We start from the raw sequence: 13,519 nt of genomic DNA on the forward strand, positions 1-13,519 counted from the left end.
GCTTTAGGGGGGACCGTCGCATCCCCCTGCATTACTTCGATTGATGCAATCGGCGCCCTCTGCTGCATTCCTGCAATGATGGGGGGGACAGACGAATCCAGGCAAGAGCTGGGTCTGAGTTGGGGGGCCTGGGATCGCGGGTGGCGCAGGCCGTGCCGCACACAACCACAAACACACACCTTGTGCTCTTCACATCTGTGCAGGGCAGCGCCGATGGAAGGCGGGCCTGTGCAGGCACCGCAGGCGCCGCCGATTGCCATCCTGCCTACCGCTGGCCGGCTTCGGAGCGGGCTAGGCCTGCTGTGCCACTACATCCTGCTGGTGGCGCCGCAGCTGGGCCTGCACAAGCACCTGGGCTCATTGTGGCTCAATGCTGCCATCGCGGCGGGTGAGCAGGGGAGGCGGGGCGGTCAACGCACGGCTTGCTTCCCTTCTGTGCTGCCGCAGTTGCGTGCCTGCACGATGCATGGTCAGTGCATGCTGCCACCGCGCACCTCTCGCCTGCCCCACAGGCGTCGCCATACTGCTCTACCAGCTGCTCGCCTTCCCTCGCTGGTCGGACGAGCTGCGGCACGCGCCCCGCTTTGCACGCTCCGTGCTGTGCCTGCTGGCGGTGGTGACCCTGGAGAACTTCTGCACCTGGGCCACCAGCGCCAGCGACGCCCGCAAGCACGCCTACACGCCGCTGCAGGACAACGCGGAGATCGCGCTGCTCTGGCTGTTCCAGGTGGGCAGGGCGCAGGCGGGGCAGGCGGGTGTGTGCGGGGCGGGCCACGTGCTGTACGCCGGCTGGCGGCTGCCTCCATGCCTGCCCACCTTCTCCTCGCGCGCTGTCCGTCCTGCGCCGCGCCACGCGCGTCGCGCCCGCAGCGCTACCCTGCCGCGCGGCGGCTGGCGCTGGGCTGGCGAGTCGACATGCACTTCCTGCTGCACGCCTTCCTCTCCCTCTGCCTGTCGGCTGCCTGGGACCAGGTGCGTCACGCAGCGAGGCATGTGGGCCAGGCGGGGGGCAGGTGGATTGAGGAAAGTTGGGGCAGCAGGGCCCCTCGGCGCTGCGGGGCCGGGGCTCCCCTGTCCTGTACCGTCCACATGGCCCCATTGTTTGGCGGTACAGATACCCTACTCCGGATTCGGCATCGCCACCCGTTTCATGGAGACCGTCGCATGGACTCACCTCATCCGGTGCGTCTGGCCTGCCTGCCCGCCCGCCTGCCAGCCCGAGGCAGGGGCAGCCGTGGCGCCACCTGCCAGCTCTTCTCAGCTTCCCTCCCACCGTCCCTGCGCACCGCCCAGCGCCACCTGCCCCTGGCCTCCTCCCTGCTCTTGTGCCCTCAGTACGCTGGCCTTCATGACAACCGTCCTGCCCAACCCAAAGCGCTTCTGCTACGCAAGGAACTTCCCGCCGGTGCCATCGGGTGGGAGGCCAGCCGCGCAGGGTGCTGCGCAGCCGCCGCGCTGCTGCTGCCGCTGCTGGTGTGGTCTGGCTCGACCCCGCACACCGGCGCCTGCTGCTACTCATGCCGCTGCCCAGTGCGGCCCCTGCCCACTCCGCGCCGTTCCCTGCCCCGGCCCGGCCCTGCCCCGCAGACTGGTGGCAGTTTGTGCGCATCGGCTTCAGCGCCAAGCGCGGCAGCGGGTGCAACGACCTGGTGGTTTCGGGGCACGGCGTGGTGTATGCGGCGGTACCGCTGGCACTGGGCACATACTACCCGCTGCCCGCCTGGCGCGGCGGCCCGGCGCTGCTGGGCTGGTTGGCTGTGGCCAAGCTGTGCGTGCAGGTGGGGTGGCGAGTGCGGGGGCCGCTGGCGGTCGGGGAGCATGCCGCAGGTGCTGGGCTGGGGCCCGGCGCCGCGCTCTGCTGGTCGCCGCACCTCTGCTGCCACTGTGCCTGCCTTCCTGCCCACCCGCCCCCGCCTGCCTGCGTGCCTGCTTGGTCACCACCAACGTGCCCTCCCCTGCTCACTGCTTTCGCCACTCTGCTGCTCCTCCTCCTCCCCTTCCCTCTGCCCACCTGCAGGAGACAGTGGACAAGACCCACTACTCTGTCGACATGCTGCTGGCGGTGGTGCTGACTGCCCTGGTGTGGCACTGGCGCGAGGGCGCGTACCCGCCGTCGGCGACGTGGCCGCCGCGGCCGCCCGGCGCGCCCGCCGACCCGCTGCCGCTGCGCCTGGTGGCGCTCGTGGCGGCGGTGCTGGCGGTCGTGTTTGCCGGCGTGGCGGGGACGTGAAGGTGGCGGTGCCAGCCAGCGGCACAGGTGTTCACCAGCATGCGGACGTGGTATCTCCCTGCTCGTGCCGCCATTGAAGCTGCGCCTACCGGCGCCCTCCCAGATGCGCTTGCTGCTGTAAGCAAGTTACAAGTGATGAAGTGCGGAAAAAGAGCAAAGCAGTAGAAATCAAGCGATTGCTGTAGCAGGGGTCGTTTGTTGGCAGGCTGGGGAGTTGGTCCTTCAATCAGGCGGGAGGAGACAGATCCGTGAGGCTGGAAAAGCAGTACGACTGGAGCAGGCAAAGGGACAAATGGGGGAGAAGAGGCACATTCTGTGACGAGTATGGACAGTTGTGCAGGAAGGAAGGCAGTAGAGAGAAGGGGGCCAACGTATAGCTGCTGCAATCATGCAGCGGCAAGAGATTGGGGGTGCAAGGGCGAGTACCGCCTGATTGTTCAATCAACCAATGATACAGAGGATTCATGCAGACTGAAAACGATGTGCAGCACATGGGGGCTGCCCAGCAGGCAGGAGAGCTGCCCATGCTGCTGTTTGTGGCCAGCGATGGCGGCGTGCGTTTGCTGGCGCCTGCCGGCCCAAGTTGCTGGCGCCCTAGGTCCAATGGCGAATGGATGGCATGGACGGCTGCCGCCTGCAGGCGTTGCGGTACCAGCCGCTACTGGGCAGACCCCTGGGCCAGCTCCAGCGGCGTCAGACGCTGGGAGGGGGCAGGACGCAGGTAGCTTCGCTTGGCCTGGCCCACAGACGCGCCCGTCGGCGTGCCGCTTGCCGGCTTGGCGGGCCGGCCGCAGGCTGCCGCTCCCCGCCTTGCTCGCTGCAGCAGCTGCTGCAAGGCCGTGCTGAAATTCTGAGTCATGGGCGCAAGCAGGACCTGCGGGCAACGTGGGAGGGTCCGCTCCAATCAGCGGGGCTCCAGCCTTAGGTTGGAGGTTCCCTGCCAGCAGCGCTGCAACACTGGAGATGTCTTACGAGGTCGTTGTTCACCGGGTTGGCTCACCGGGGGGTAGGACGCGGTATCGTGGGAGGCAGCGCTGACCGGCGAGGTGGGGGAGTTCTGCAGCGTGCGACGACTTCCACAGGTTGCGAGGAGCAGGGACGTGAGCAGCTCTTCGGATTTTGGGTCGGGCATGTGCTCGAGGCAGATGCTCGAGCCCCGTGCTACGCTCGAGCACAGCACACAGCACTCAAAGCAGAAGTCTGATGAGGTCAGCCCTCCCGATCCCGCTACCTTGAGTCACGATGAGCGCAGCCGGCCTGCCCAGCCTCCGCCTGCAGGTGCAGCGGCGCGGCACTCTGGCACCATCCAGGGTGCGCCTGCGTGTGGCGGCTGTGGCCCTCCCTCCGAACTATGGGTGAGTCAGTCGGATCCCTCATCTGGCGGGGCGAGGTCCGCACGACTCCCGACACTCGGCCGTATGCGCCGCCGCCGCCGCCGCCTTGCCTCCTGCCTGCTGCTGACCCCCTGCCACCCCTCTGTGTGCTGTGCAGCTGGGTCATGACGTCGGTGGCCTTCACCGCGGCGGTGGTGCAGTGGCAGGCCGCCCGCGTGATGAAGGCGCGCAAGGAGTGTGGCGTGGCGTACCCCACTCTGTACGCCCCCGGCACCGACGAGCTTGCCACCAGGTTCAACTGCACCCAGCGCGCCCACCAAAACTCCATCGTGAGATGCCCTGAGCGTCTGCGCTGCCCGCCCTGGGATGATCAGCTGGCGCCACTTCCCGGCCTGTGCCTGTCTGCTGGTTGAGCGTGCATGCAGGTGGCAGCCCCTCCTGCCTCTGCCCCCGCCACCTGAAGGTGCTGCCCCTGCTTCATCTCTTGCCGCTGCCGCCTGCACCCCACATGACACCCTGGCGCAGGAGATGCTGCCGCAGCAGCTGGCGATGCAGATGCTGGTGGGACTGGTGTACCCGCGGGCCGCGGCGGCGCAGGGCTTGGTGTGGGCCATCGGCCGCATCCTGTACACGCGAGGTGCGGGCGCCTGCCGCCAGAGCCGCTCTGCTTTGAGGCCCCCGCTGCTGCTCCTGCTCCTGCTGCTGCCACGCTGGATGCCTGCCGGACAGCGGCCAGTCCGTGGCGCAGCCTGGGCGCAGCCACTGCCCGGCCAGCCCGTTGTTGCGCCCCGTCCGCCAGCCCACTCTGCTGCCTACCGCAGGCTACAGCACCGGCGACCCGGCTCAGCGGGCGCCTGGTGGCAGCTTGGCCTGGATGTCCTACCTCTGCCTCATGGTCGCCACCGCGGTGGTGGGCATCAGGATGGTGCTGGGCATGTGAGCCCTGGCAGATGCGTCTTGAGAAGCCGCACATTCCTTCCCCCATCCCGCCAGTTTCTTCCCCCATCCCTCCCAGTCGCTGCACATTCTTACGCCGGGGACATTTCCCAGCCGGGGACATTTCCAAGAAGGCTTGCATCCAACCGATGAATCCGCCAAGTCATGCGGATTCATCTCTGTGGAACCAACCGCTATACTGTCTGTGCCGTACCCAGCACTGCTTGGCACATGTTGCAATCATGCCATGCAGGCTGAACAATGCGGCCAGGCCAATAGCTGTGCTGGATTTGTTACACCCAGGTGCAGATAGATGGCCTGGGAAAGCCAAGGGGAGCAGACATGTAGGCAGCATTGTGGAGAACAAGGGGGGTGTACAAGAAGAACAAGAGTTGCAGAGGTACAAAGTCAAGGGCAGTGCTTTGTGCGGCAAGCAGTTCTTGATGCAAGTTGGGTGGGGGCGGGTGCAGAACCACGTGGGCCCCAGGTTGGGCTGGTGCTGAACTGGGCTGGCTACCTAATGCGCCGTGCCGAAAACGGCGCGTTGGTCCAGAAGGGCTCAGCGGGCAGGGCGCGCTCATGGTGGGTGCGTTCCTGCAAGGCGCACCGAGGGAGGCAGCATCCGGCAGGGTCAGCACGGCTGTCGGTGCCGCTGGGCTGCCCCCCACAGGGCACGCATGGTGCGGCGCATGCATGCTGGGGCGTGTCAGGGAGTTGCAGCTCGTCAGGGTGCATCAGTAGGAATCCGACATGTGTGCATTTGGAATCCTCACTCACGCCAAAAGGCAGCCAAAAGGCAGATGGATGCAGCACAGGCAGCACACAGCGCCCATGCAAGGAGAGCCCGGGGGGTGCAACATCAGCCCGCCACGGTGCTCACGGGCAGGCAGCAGGCAGCAATGCATGCGTGTGAAGGTGCAGGCGTGGCAGCAGGCAGTCCTCAGACATCCAAGGAAGGTGAGCCGCAGCAGCGCTCAAGCCCGGCGAAAGGCGAACGCTCTAGATCGGGCACTGCGAATGTTGTTTGAGAAACGCCCAGTTTGGAATTATCGATCATCGGACCAGCAGCGAAGCGAGCAGTGGTGCAGCAGCAGCAGCAGCAGCAGCAGTGTAAAGATACTGCGCAGCGCGCACCTAGCTCCTGCGCAGGCATGCGCAGGCGGGATCTGGACGTCTGCGGGCTGCACCTGCAGGCGAGGGGCCATGGAAGCAACCGTGACAAGCTGGAAACGAGGGCCAAGCAGCCGGCGGCGTGCAGCGTGCAGCAGAGGGCGCGCTCTTCGCTCAGGACAGCGGGGATGTGTGTCAGCACAGTATGCTCAGTCCTGTTGAGTTTGAAAAATTGCGTCGTCGTCACTGCGAGGAGCGTGGCCGTGGCAGCGGCGGTGCAAGGCGGCGCGAGGGTGCAGCGGCAGCACGAGTGAAAGGGGCCCGAGGCATCAGATAGAGCTAATGGTCAACAGCTGGCACCGGCCTTTGGCGCCGTCTGACAGGGATAACTAAGTTTTTCACCTCATTTGCCAGGGTCCCTCTGGGTGGCAGCAAATGCAGGCAGCAAATGCAGGCGGGCGCGGCGGCGGCATGCATGCACCTGCGCAGGCAACCCGCACCTACGGCTATTGCTTCTTGGCCCCTGCTGCTTCGCCAGGGGCACTGCCACATCCTCTGCTATGCGCGCCACTCTGTAGGGCGTCGGCAGCCGCCGGTAAGGCTGCCGCTTGAGCACCAGCCACCGCAGCATCCGCTCGTCCACCCGCAGCGTGTGGTCCAGCTCTGGCAGCGTCGCCGGGTTGGCGGCGAAGTTGATTTGCCACATGGCGGCCTGCAGGGCGGTGGAGTGCGTGTTTGGGCTGGCTGGAGCAACAGAGCAAGGATGATCGCCGACTATGCATGACGTCCCTGACCATGCAGGCGGGGCTCCCTGCGCCCCATCGCACCTCCTTGTGCCGCACTCCCGGCTGCCTGATGTCGTAGGCCAGCTTGCGCTCGCCGTAGGAGCGGATGTCGGTCACAACGCCTCCCTGCTCCATGACTTTGCTGGCCACTGCTTTCATGATGGAGGCGATGGCTTTCTTGCCAAGCTGCGGCTTGGCCAGGGCAAACAGCTCGTAGAGTGGCATGGTGCTGCTCTGTGCAGGCGCTGCGGGCCAGGCAACGGCCACTGGGCGGCGCCCACAGATGCAGGATGTGTGAAGTGCGCAGGGTTTGCGGAGGGGAGCCAGTTTTCTTGTTGTTTGACACTCTGTTTCCTGGGTCCCGCCCTTGCCGTGCCAACGCCGCGACATTTCCCCGTGTTCATAGCTTGGCGAGGCCCTTTCGAAGTGCAGCCATCGTGGGAGGATCCCTGGAGCAAATGCACGACCCCGTTCAGGTAGCAGGCGGCGGAGGGCGACTGGCGGCAGGCGGCGCAGCCCTGTAATCAGTTCTGCCACGGCTTACAGAAAAAGAGAAGATCTCCACAATCACCGCCGCCTTGTGCACGGCTTATTCAGCAGGGCTGCATCAGGTGCCTCCGGTTCAACGTGGATTGAACCTGCCAGTGAACCTGCCAGCAGCACCGGCAACCCGCTGATCATGTGGGTTGGGGGTCGGGCACGGCTTCTGGCCCCTCGGGATGCATCGCGCATGGGCCGGCGGCCGGACCAGTCGTGGGGTTGCGGCTGTGCTAGGCGTCTGTGGATGGATGCCCGCACAAACAACATCGGCTCTTCTCCGCCCCGTGGACGCCTGCCTGGGTGACACGAGGCTGACACCTGCCACAACTGCCGCTACACTGCCCAAGATTGGCTCACAAGATCAATCCTGCAGCAATCACACAGAAATGCAGGTCGAGCGGTGGGTCAACGCTGGCCCGCTGTGCGGCAGCGCAGCAGGTTGCACCCCATGCAGAAGAGCACCTCGAGTCTCCGGAACGGCATTCCACCGGGTTGTGCCGGCCTCCTCCCCGTCCCAGAAGCGGCGTGACGCTTGTATCTGGCCACAAGAGCCGCTGGACGCTTCGGTAACCCTGACTTGTGCCTAGTGGAGGCCCAGGCAGCGTCGTCATGGCGAAACGGATACGAGAGGATGATGAACCCTCGAAGGTGAGCAGCCGACGCCCCCAACGCCACTCAACTAGCCGCTCATGTGCTCACTGCCGCTCCGGCTGAGCCCCTGCGCATTGCAGGTGGTGACGGAGGACAGGGCGGCCAAGCGCCACGCCGTGGTGGCCGGGGCAGTGCTCCCCGAGGTGCGCCCCGCCAGCGGCCACCACGCCGCCGCGTCACGTTTTCAACAGCCGCCGGCAGCCCTCTGCTGTGCCCGATTCTGTGCGACCGCGCCCCTGATCGTGTTGCAGAACCTCCAGCGTGCCGCGTCACCGAGCTGGGACTTGCTGGCAGCTGGTGCTGCTGCTGCCAAGCACTCGCTCGCTGCGTTGCCGCCAGGCCACCCGCTGGGCGAGCCGCTGCGCCCCGCCAACCAGGCAGCACAGGCCGCCGCCGCTGAAGGCCTCCACCCATCATTAGCACACGACCAAGATCAGCGCTCGCCGCGCCACTCGCCGAACCATGGGGCGGCGGCCGAGGCTGAGCAGCAGCAGCAGCGCGCCGCGGCCGAGCTGGCGGCGCTACAGTGCTCTGTAGACATAGACTGGCACAGCCCGGAGCAGGTGGCGCAGCTGCTGCGCATGCTTCATGTGGAGCGGCTGCGCCGGCAGGGGCTGCAGCTACCGCTTGAATACCAGCAGGCGGCGGCGGCGCAGCAGCAGCAGCAGCAGTACAACCATCCACAGCAGCATGCGCAGTAGTAGGTGCTGGAGGGCACCAACTAGCTGTGCATGTGCCCCAGGACCCGCAGCAGTAGGACAGCAGGACCCATGTGTCGTAACACAGAAGGCACCCCCATAGTGCAGCTCTCAGGACCATTGCGATACAGGCAGCTAGCTAGCTCCCCCTGTGCCATCATAGGTAGCGCCCTGCCCCAGCACCATGCCCGCGTCATGTCACCTCTCTTACAGGCCGCCGCTATACCCTGACCGGCCCTTGCTTGCTTGTGCATCCTGCTCCTCCCTCCCTCGCCTCCTGCTTGCCCTCTGTATCTCGTTTTTTCCTGATCCCTGGCTTGTACAGTAAGCACCCATCAGCACCTTTGGCCAGGCACATTTCTGGCCCCATGCTGCTCCTCTGTATGCCCCCTCGCCTGTACTGTGCAGCCTGCACCCCATGCTCCCTATCTCTCTCTCTTGCTCTGGTGTGTAACCAGACCGCATTGTGCGCAGCCGCTGGCCGGGGCGTGTAGCAACAGGCGTTACACCAGGTAGGGGAGAAGCGGTACAAAAGGTGGAAAGAGCGAGGGAACAGGACAAAGACGAGGCTGCAGCTGGACGGGGCAGCCGACTTGCTCAGGCGGCACTGCCATCTCCCAGCGACGAGCTGGCGGCGGCCGGCGCCGGTTGCTGGCCCGCCAGCAGCGGCGCATCCTCCCCCGCATCTGCCGCCGCCGCCGCCGCCGCCGCCGCCGCTGCGCTGCTGCTGCCGTTGCCGCCGCTGCCGCTGGGCATCAGGTGGCCCTCTGCTGCCGCCAGGCCAGCCTGGCTCGCTGGCCGCGGCCCCGCGCCCAGCGGCGACGAGTCCAGCGGCGACGCCGCGGGCGCGGCGCCGCCGTTTGCGGGCGCAGCTGCCGGGAAGCTGGCGGGCCCCATGGTGTGCGCCATGGCCGCCGCTGCGGACGCCGAGGGCGAGGTGGGGCCCGAGGCGGGCGGCAGCGACACCATGCGGCGGGGCAGGCGCGCCGCGGGCGGCGGCACCTCCTCCTCCTCCTCCCGCCGGTACAGCGTGATCTCCTGCATGGGGCAGCAGCCCAGGACACGCAAGAGTGGCTGGTCAGCTCGCCTTCTGCCGCCCACCCGCATGCCTGCCTGCCCGCATGCCTGCCCGCTTGCAGGCCAGAGCCGGGGGTGCCCGGGCGCACGCGGCGCGGCTCTGGGCGTGGCTGGGCCCGCACCCGCCGCCGCCAACATCCACAGGATGCTACACCACCGCCGCGCCACAACACATGCACCACTGCCGCCCCGCCTGCCGCACCTGCTGCTTGAAGTAGCGCCTGTCCTCCTCGTCCACCAGCACCAGGTTGATGAAGTAGCGCACCGAGAACTTGTTGAAGACGTTGGCGTAGGAGGGGGAGAGGTCGTAGGGGCGCAGGCTCAGGCTGCGGGGCAGGTGGGTGGAGGGTGGGAGGGTGCGGGTTTGAAGAAGGAAGCACACGTTGGGCGTGTGTGTGTGTGTGTGCGCGTGTGTGCATGTGTGTGGGGGCGGGAGCGTGACGGAGTGGTGCGCCGCGGAGGAGTGGGCGCGAGGCGAGGAGATGATGGGAGGGGGGCGGGCGCGGCGGCTGCCTGCAGGCGGCGTCGGAACGGCTCCTGGCAGGCGGCAGCGAGCAGCGCCTCACCGAATGGGGATGCTCTCCCCCCTGACGGGCGCCCCATCCATGATCTCGTACTTGGCCACCGTCTCTGTGGCAGGAGGGGCAGGGCAAGCAGGGACAGCAGAGCAGGGTCTGGAGGTGGGCCGCCAGCCTGGGTGGGGCGAGCGCGGCTGCCCCGAACAACGAACCGCTTCCCAGCTTCCAGGCAAGCCCCTGCAGGCTCCAAGCCCCACACAACCCAGGCCGCGCCGCCGCCCCGACAGGGCGGCAGCAGGCCACGGCGGACGCACATGCCTGCACCCGGCCCCCCAACACACACACGCTCAGCCGCGCACCCGACTCGCTCTTGGCCGCCGAGCCCGCCCCCGAGGTCTCGCGCCGCCGTATCTCCAGCTCCATGTGCTTCAGCTTGATGCGCACCTGGCAGACGGTACAGGCAGGTGGTACAGTGGCAGGCAGGCATGCGGCACGAGTGGCTGGGCGCAGAAGCAGGACAAGTTTGGGGCCTAGAGAGCTAGAGCTATAGCAGGGTGGGGAGAGAGAGTGGAGCTTGCCTCGCCGCCCTGCCATCGCATTGGCACCAAGCGCCACCAAGCTGCAGCGCGTGCCCGCTGCTGTGCCGCAGCACGCTGGTCCCTCCACCCTGGCATCCAACCCCATACCCCGGGCCCCCCCCCCCAGCCCACCAGCAGGAAGTGGATGCGCCCGAGCACCGTGTCTTGCATGTGGTACGCCCCCCGCTCATACTCAAACTCGATGTGCAGGCAGTCCTCGATGCCCACCTCCATCTGCGCAGGAGCCGGCCAGGCAGGCAGGCGCGGGCGCAGCGCGGCGGCCCGGTGAGCAGGCGCGCGGGCCGACGGCGACAGCAGCCACACCGCGGGGGAGCAGCCCCGGCTGCGCAGGGCGCCCACGGTGCTCCCGCGAGCCTGTCGCATCTGGCGAGGCTGCCGCGCGGCGAGGCTGTCGCACCTTGATGGGAGGACCGGCGGCCGGCGTGGGCTGCGGGTTGCGCACCCAGAACGCATGGTCCTTCACCACGCTCTGCCCCATACCGCGGGATACCGTGACGCGCAGCAGGTACCGCACTTGCGCCTGCGGGGCGGGCCAGGGCAACGACCGCCGCTGGGGGACTCGGCAGCTGCAGCCCGTGCGTTTGGTGTGTGCTGCAGAAGGGCAGCATGCGGCGGCGTGCCACGCAGCCCACAGCAGCTGCCTTCTGCAACGCTCTCCCCGTGCGCAGCACAGAGGCGCAGGGGCGGCACGCTACCTGCGACCCGCGGTACGATTCGTACTGCATCTCCACGCTCCCAAACTCAAACGGCAGCGACGCCTGGGTGGTGAGGTCGCCGGGGGGCGCCAGGTCACGCACTGCAGGCAGCAGGCACCAGCCACCAACATGGCGTCACCACCACACACCGCAAACCTCGGCCCCAGCAGAAGCGCGCTGGGAGCAGCAGCCAGCCAGCCTGCCAGGCAGCTGCTCCTGCGCCGGGCCCACAGCTGCTGCCGGCATCCAGGTGCCGCTGCGCGCTGCGCCTGCCCCACAGTGGTGGGGAGGTGGGGCGGCGGCACCCACCCAGGGACAGGAACTGGTGCGGGTGGCCCCGCTCCGAGGCCAGCTCCACCTCCCCCAGCAGCTGCACGCGTATGCCTTGGTGGTCGGCTCGCTTGCCCGGGATGGGGGTCACCTTGACCTGCTCGCAGCGGGCGGGGCGGGGCCGGGTCAGGCAGGGGCAGGCAGGGCGGAGGGCAGGCATCCAGAGCAACCACTTGGGGGTGGGGGTGGGGGATCTGTGCATGAAGCAGGCTGGTAGGCGCACGGCACAGGCGGGTGAGGCGCCCCACCTCCCCCGAGATGGTGTCCTTGCTGCAGAACAGCGGCATCGTCTCCATCTCGTCCCGCTTGTTCTTCAGGCTGACAGTGGGCTGCGAGCCGGCGGTGGCCGCCGCGGCGCCGCTGGGCCGCAGCTCCAGCTGCACCGTGCAGGCGGCAGAGCCCACCAGGCTGCCAAACAGCTTGTTCTGCAGGGCAGGAGCGGCAGACGAGCGGGTCAGCATCGACTGCCACCGCCCTGCAGCAGAGGCGCGAAGCAGGAAGAGCAGGAGAGCGCCCCGCCGCCGCCGCCACCGCCGCTGCCACTCGGGCTGCACCTCTCTCCCCGTGCGGCTTCCATTCCCCCTGCCAGCGAGCCACGAGCTCACCATGCTGCCGGCTTGCAGGAAACGAGCGCAAGGCGCGTTGGTCTAAGCCGCTCCACGCGGCCACTGGGCAGTGGTTCGCTGGATGGGACCCTGTGGCCGCCTCTGCCCAGGCCAGAGCTCCCTGGGCTGCTCGATCACCGGGATGTTGTAGAGCGTGTGCGATCGGTGCTGGGTGAGCAAGCCCACAGGCTATCCAAACGAGGTCCAACGAAGCCCATTCCTCTGGGCATCAAGCACTCCCTGACGGGGAGCACGAGCCACTTGTACTGCGCCACCTTGGCAGGAAACCTTTGAACAGCCTGAAACAAAGGGCTGTCGTGCATTTGATCACCGGGATTATTGTCACAAGCTTTGCTCGCAAGGACAGCCCCGTACCAAACTCCAGACACGCACTTGAAATGCTCGGCACGCAAACCCTGCTCCCCTGCCGCCCCTTGCCCTCAGTCCAGCATGGTACCCGTTTGGCAGCGCCGCAGCCGGGCAGCCACGCTGTTCTGCAGCACCGGCGGCGGCGCGGCCAGCCCGCGCGAGCGGTGGCCGCGACGGGCCCTGGCCGCAGCGCAGCCACCGGCGCCGGCGGCAGCCTGGGCGGCATCGACGCGCTGCCCAGGTCGCCCCTGGAGCGCTACCTGCAGGAGCAGGGCGTCAGCGCCGTGGCTGCCGCCCTGCTGGCGCTGCAGTACGAGCGGCTGGGCGGTACGGCCGACTTCCGCCAAGACCTCGCCCCCAAGTTTGAGCTGTTCAGGCGCCACAGCAGCGCGGAGCCCGACGGAGCGCAGGTGCTGGCCAAGTGCCTGCAGGCCAGCCCCGAGGGCGCGGCCCTCACGCTGCTGCCGCCCGCGTTCGAGGCCGCTCTGCAGTTTGGCGCGGCCCAGCTGCAGCGCGTCAGCCGCCGCCACTTTGAGCGCCTGCACCACCCGTACAGCCTGTACCGCTTCATGAAGCTGCACCCCGACCTGGCCGGCGGCCTGCTGGCGCAGCACCCGGCGCCCTTCCAGCAGCACGCCGCGCCCTGGCTGCGCCGGCAGCTGGGCTGGGGCGACGCAGCGCTGGCCGACGCGGCGCTGTCGCGCTGGCTGCCAGACCTGTGCCTGCTGGACGCGCAGCAGGCGCAGCTGTGCGTGGACTGGCTGCTGCAGCTGGGCCTCAGCCGGCAGCAGGCGGGCGAGCTGCTGCGCTCGGATGTGCGGCTGCTGGCAGACCCCACCTGGCAGCTGCCCGCCGTGCAGCGGCGGGTGGGCGAGCTGGCGGCGGCGTGGCGGGTGCCGGCCCACCTGGCGGCGGCGCTGGTGCTGTCGCAGCCATGGCTCACCGGCGGCATGGCGGACCGCACGGGGCAGCTGGTGCAGACGCTGCAGGTGAGGGAGGCAGGCGGGCATGCATGTGGCCGGCCAGCTGAGGTGCAGGCATT

General features: G+C 67.9%; 4 protein-coding genes across 4 annotated transcripts; 2 read left to right on the top strand and 2 right to left on the bottom strand.

Annotated features, from left to right (window-relative positions):
• Positions 1-213: 213 nt before the first annotated feature.
• Positions 214-2,230, top strand: CHLNCDRAFT_144159 (hypothetical protein; the record flags this gene model as incomplete). Its single annotated transcript, XM_005848571.1, has 7 exons — positions 214-388; positions 513-727; positions 871-972; positions 1,115-1,182; positions 1,336-1,415; positions 1,588-1,778; positions 2,018-2,230. 7 exons carry the CDS (start codon positions 214-216, stop codon positions 2,228-2,230), a joined length of 1,044 nt encoding a protein of 347 aa, XP_005848633.1.
• Positions 2,231-3,472: 1,242 nt separating this feature from the next.
• Positions 3,473-4,504, top strand: CHLNCDRAFT_144160 (hypothetical protein; the record flags this gene model as incomplete). The annotated part of the gene is made up of 4 exons (XM_005848572.1): positions 3,473-3,585; positions 3,722-3,893; positions 4,090-4,201; positions 4,386-4,504. The coding sequence occupies 4 exons, from the start codon at positions 3,473-3,475 to the stop codon at positions 4,502-4,504; spliced, it is 516 nt and encodes a 171-aa protein (XP_005848634.1).
• Positions 4,505-5,819: 1,315 nt separating this feature from the next.
• CHLNCDRAFT_144161 (hypothetical protein) lies at positions 5,820-6,620 on the bottom strand (the record flags this gene model as incomplete). The annotated part of the gene is made up of 3 exons (XM_005848775.1): positions 5,820-5,856; positions 6,111-6,322; positions 6,438-6,620. 3 exons carry the CDS (start codon positions 6,618-6,620, stop codon positions 5,820-5,822), a joined length of 432 nt encoding a protein of 143 aa, XP_005848837.1.
• A 2,154-nt stretch (positions 6,621-8,774) lies between these two features.
• CHLNCDRAFT_30650 (hypothetical protein) lies at positions 8,775-12,324 on the bottom strand. Its single transcript, XM_005848776.1, has 10 exons — positions 12,109-12,324; positions 11,752-11,928; positions 11,483-11,600; positions 11,174-11,274; positions 10,876-10,998; positions 10,590-10,691; positions 10,239-10,323; positions 9,928-9,991; positions 9,564-9,687; positions 8,775-9,322 (listed from the first exon to the last, which is right to left on the bottom strand). The coding sequence occupies exons 1-10, from the start codon at positions 12,109-12,111 to the stop codon at positions 8,882-8,884; spliced, it is 1,338 nt and encodes a 445-aa protein (XP_005848838.1). The 5' UTR covers positions 12,112-12,324; the 3' UTR covers positions 8,775-8,881.
• Between the last annotated feature and the right edge of the window lie 1,195 nt (positions 12,325-13,519).

This window comes from Chlorella variabilis (assembly GCF_000147415.1).
Source record: "Chlorella variabilis unplaced genomic scaffold CHLNCscaffold_7, whole genome shotgun sequence".
NCBI lineage: Eukaryota > Viridiplantae > Chlorophyta > Trebouxiophyceae > Chlorellales > Chlorellaceae > Chlorella > Chlorella variabilis.

What these genes read in the sequence shown, in the direction of transcription:
- CHLNCDRAFT_30650 (XM_005848776.1), bottom strand. An exon ending in GCACCAGTTCCTGTCCCTGG is followed by an intron (nt 11,275 to 11,482) that starts GTGGGTGCCGCC and finishes TGCTGCCTGCAG; the next exon opens with TGCGTGACCTGGCGCCCCCC. An exon ending in CCGCCGGTCCTCCCATCAAG is followed by an intron (nt 10,692 to 10,875) that starts GTGCGACAGCCT and finishes GCTCCTGCGCAG; the next exon opens with ATGGAGGTGGGCATCGAGGA.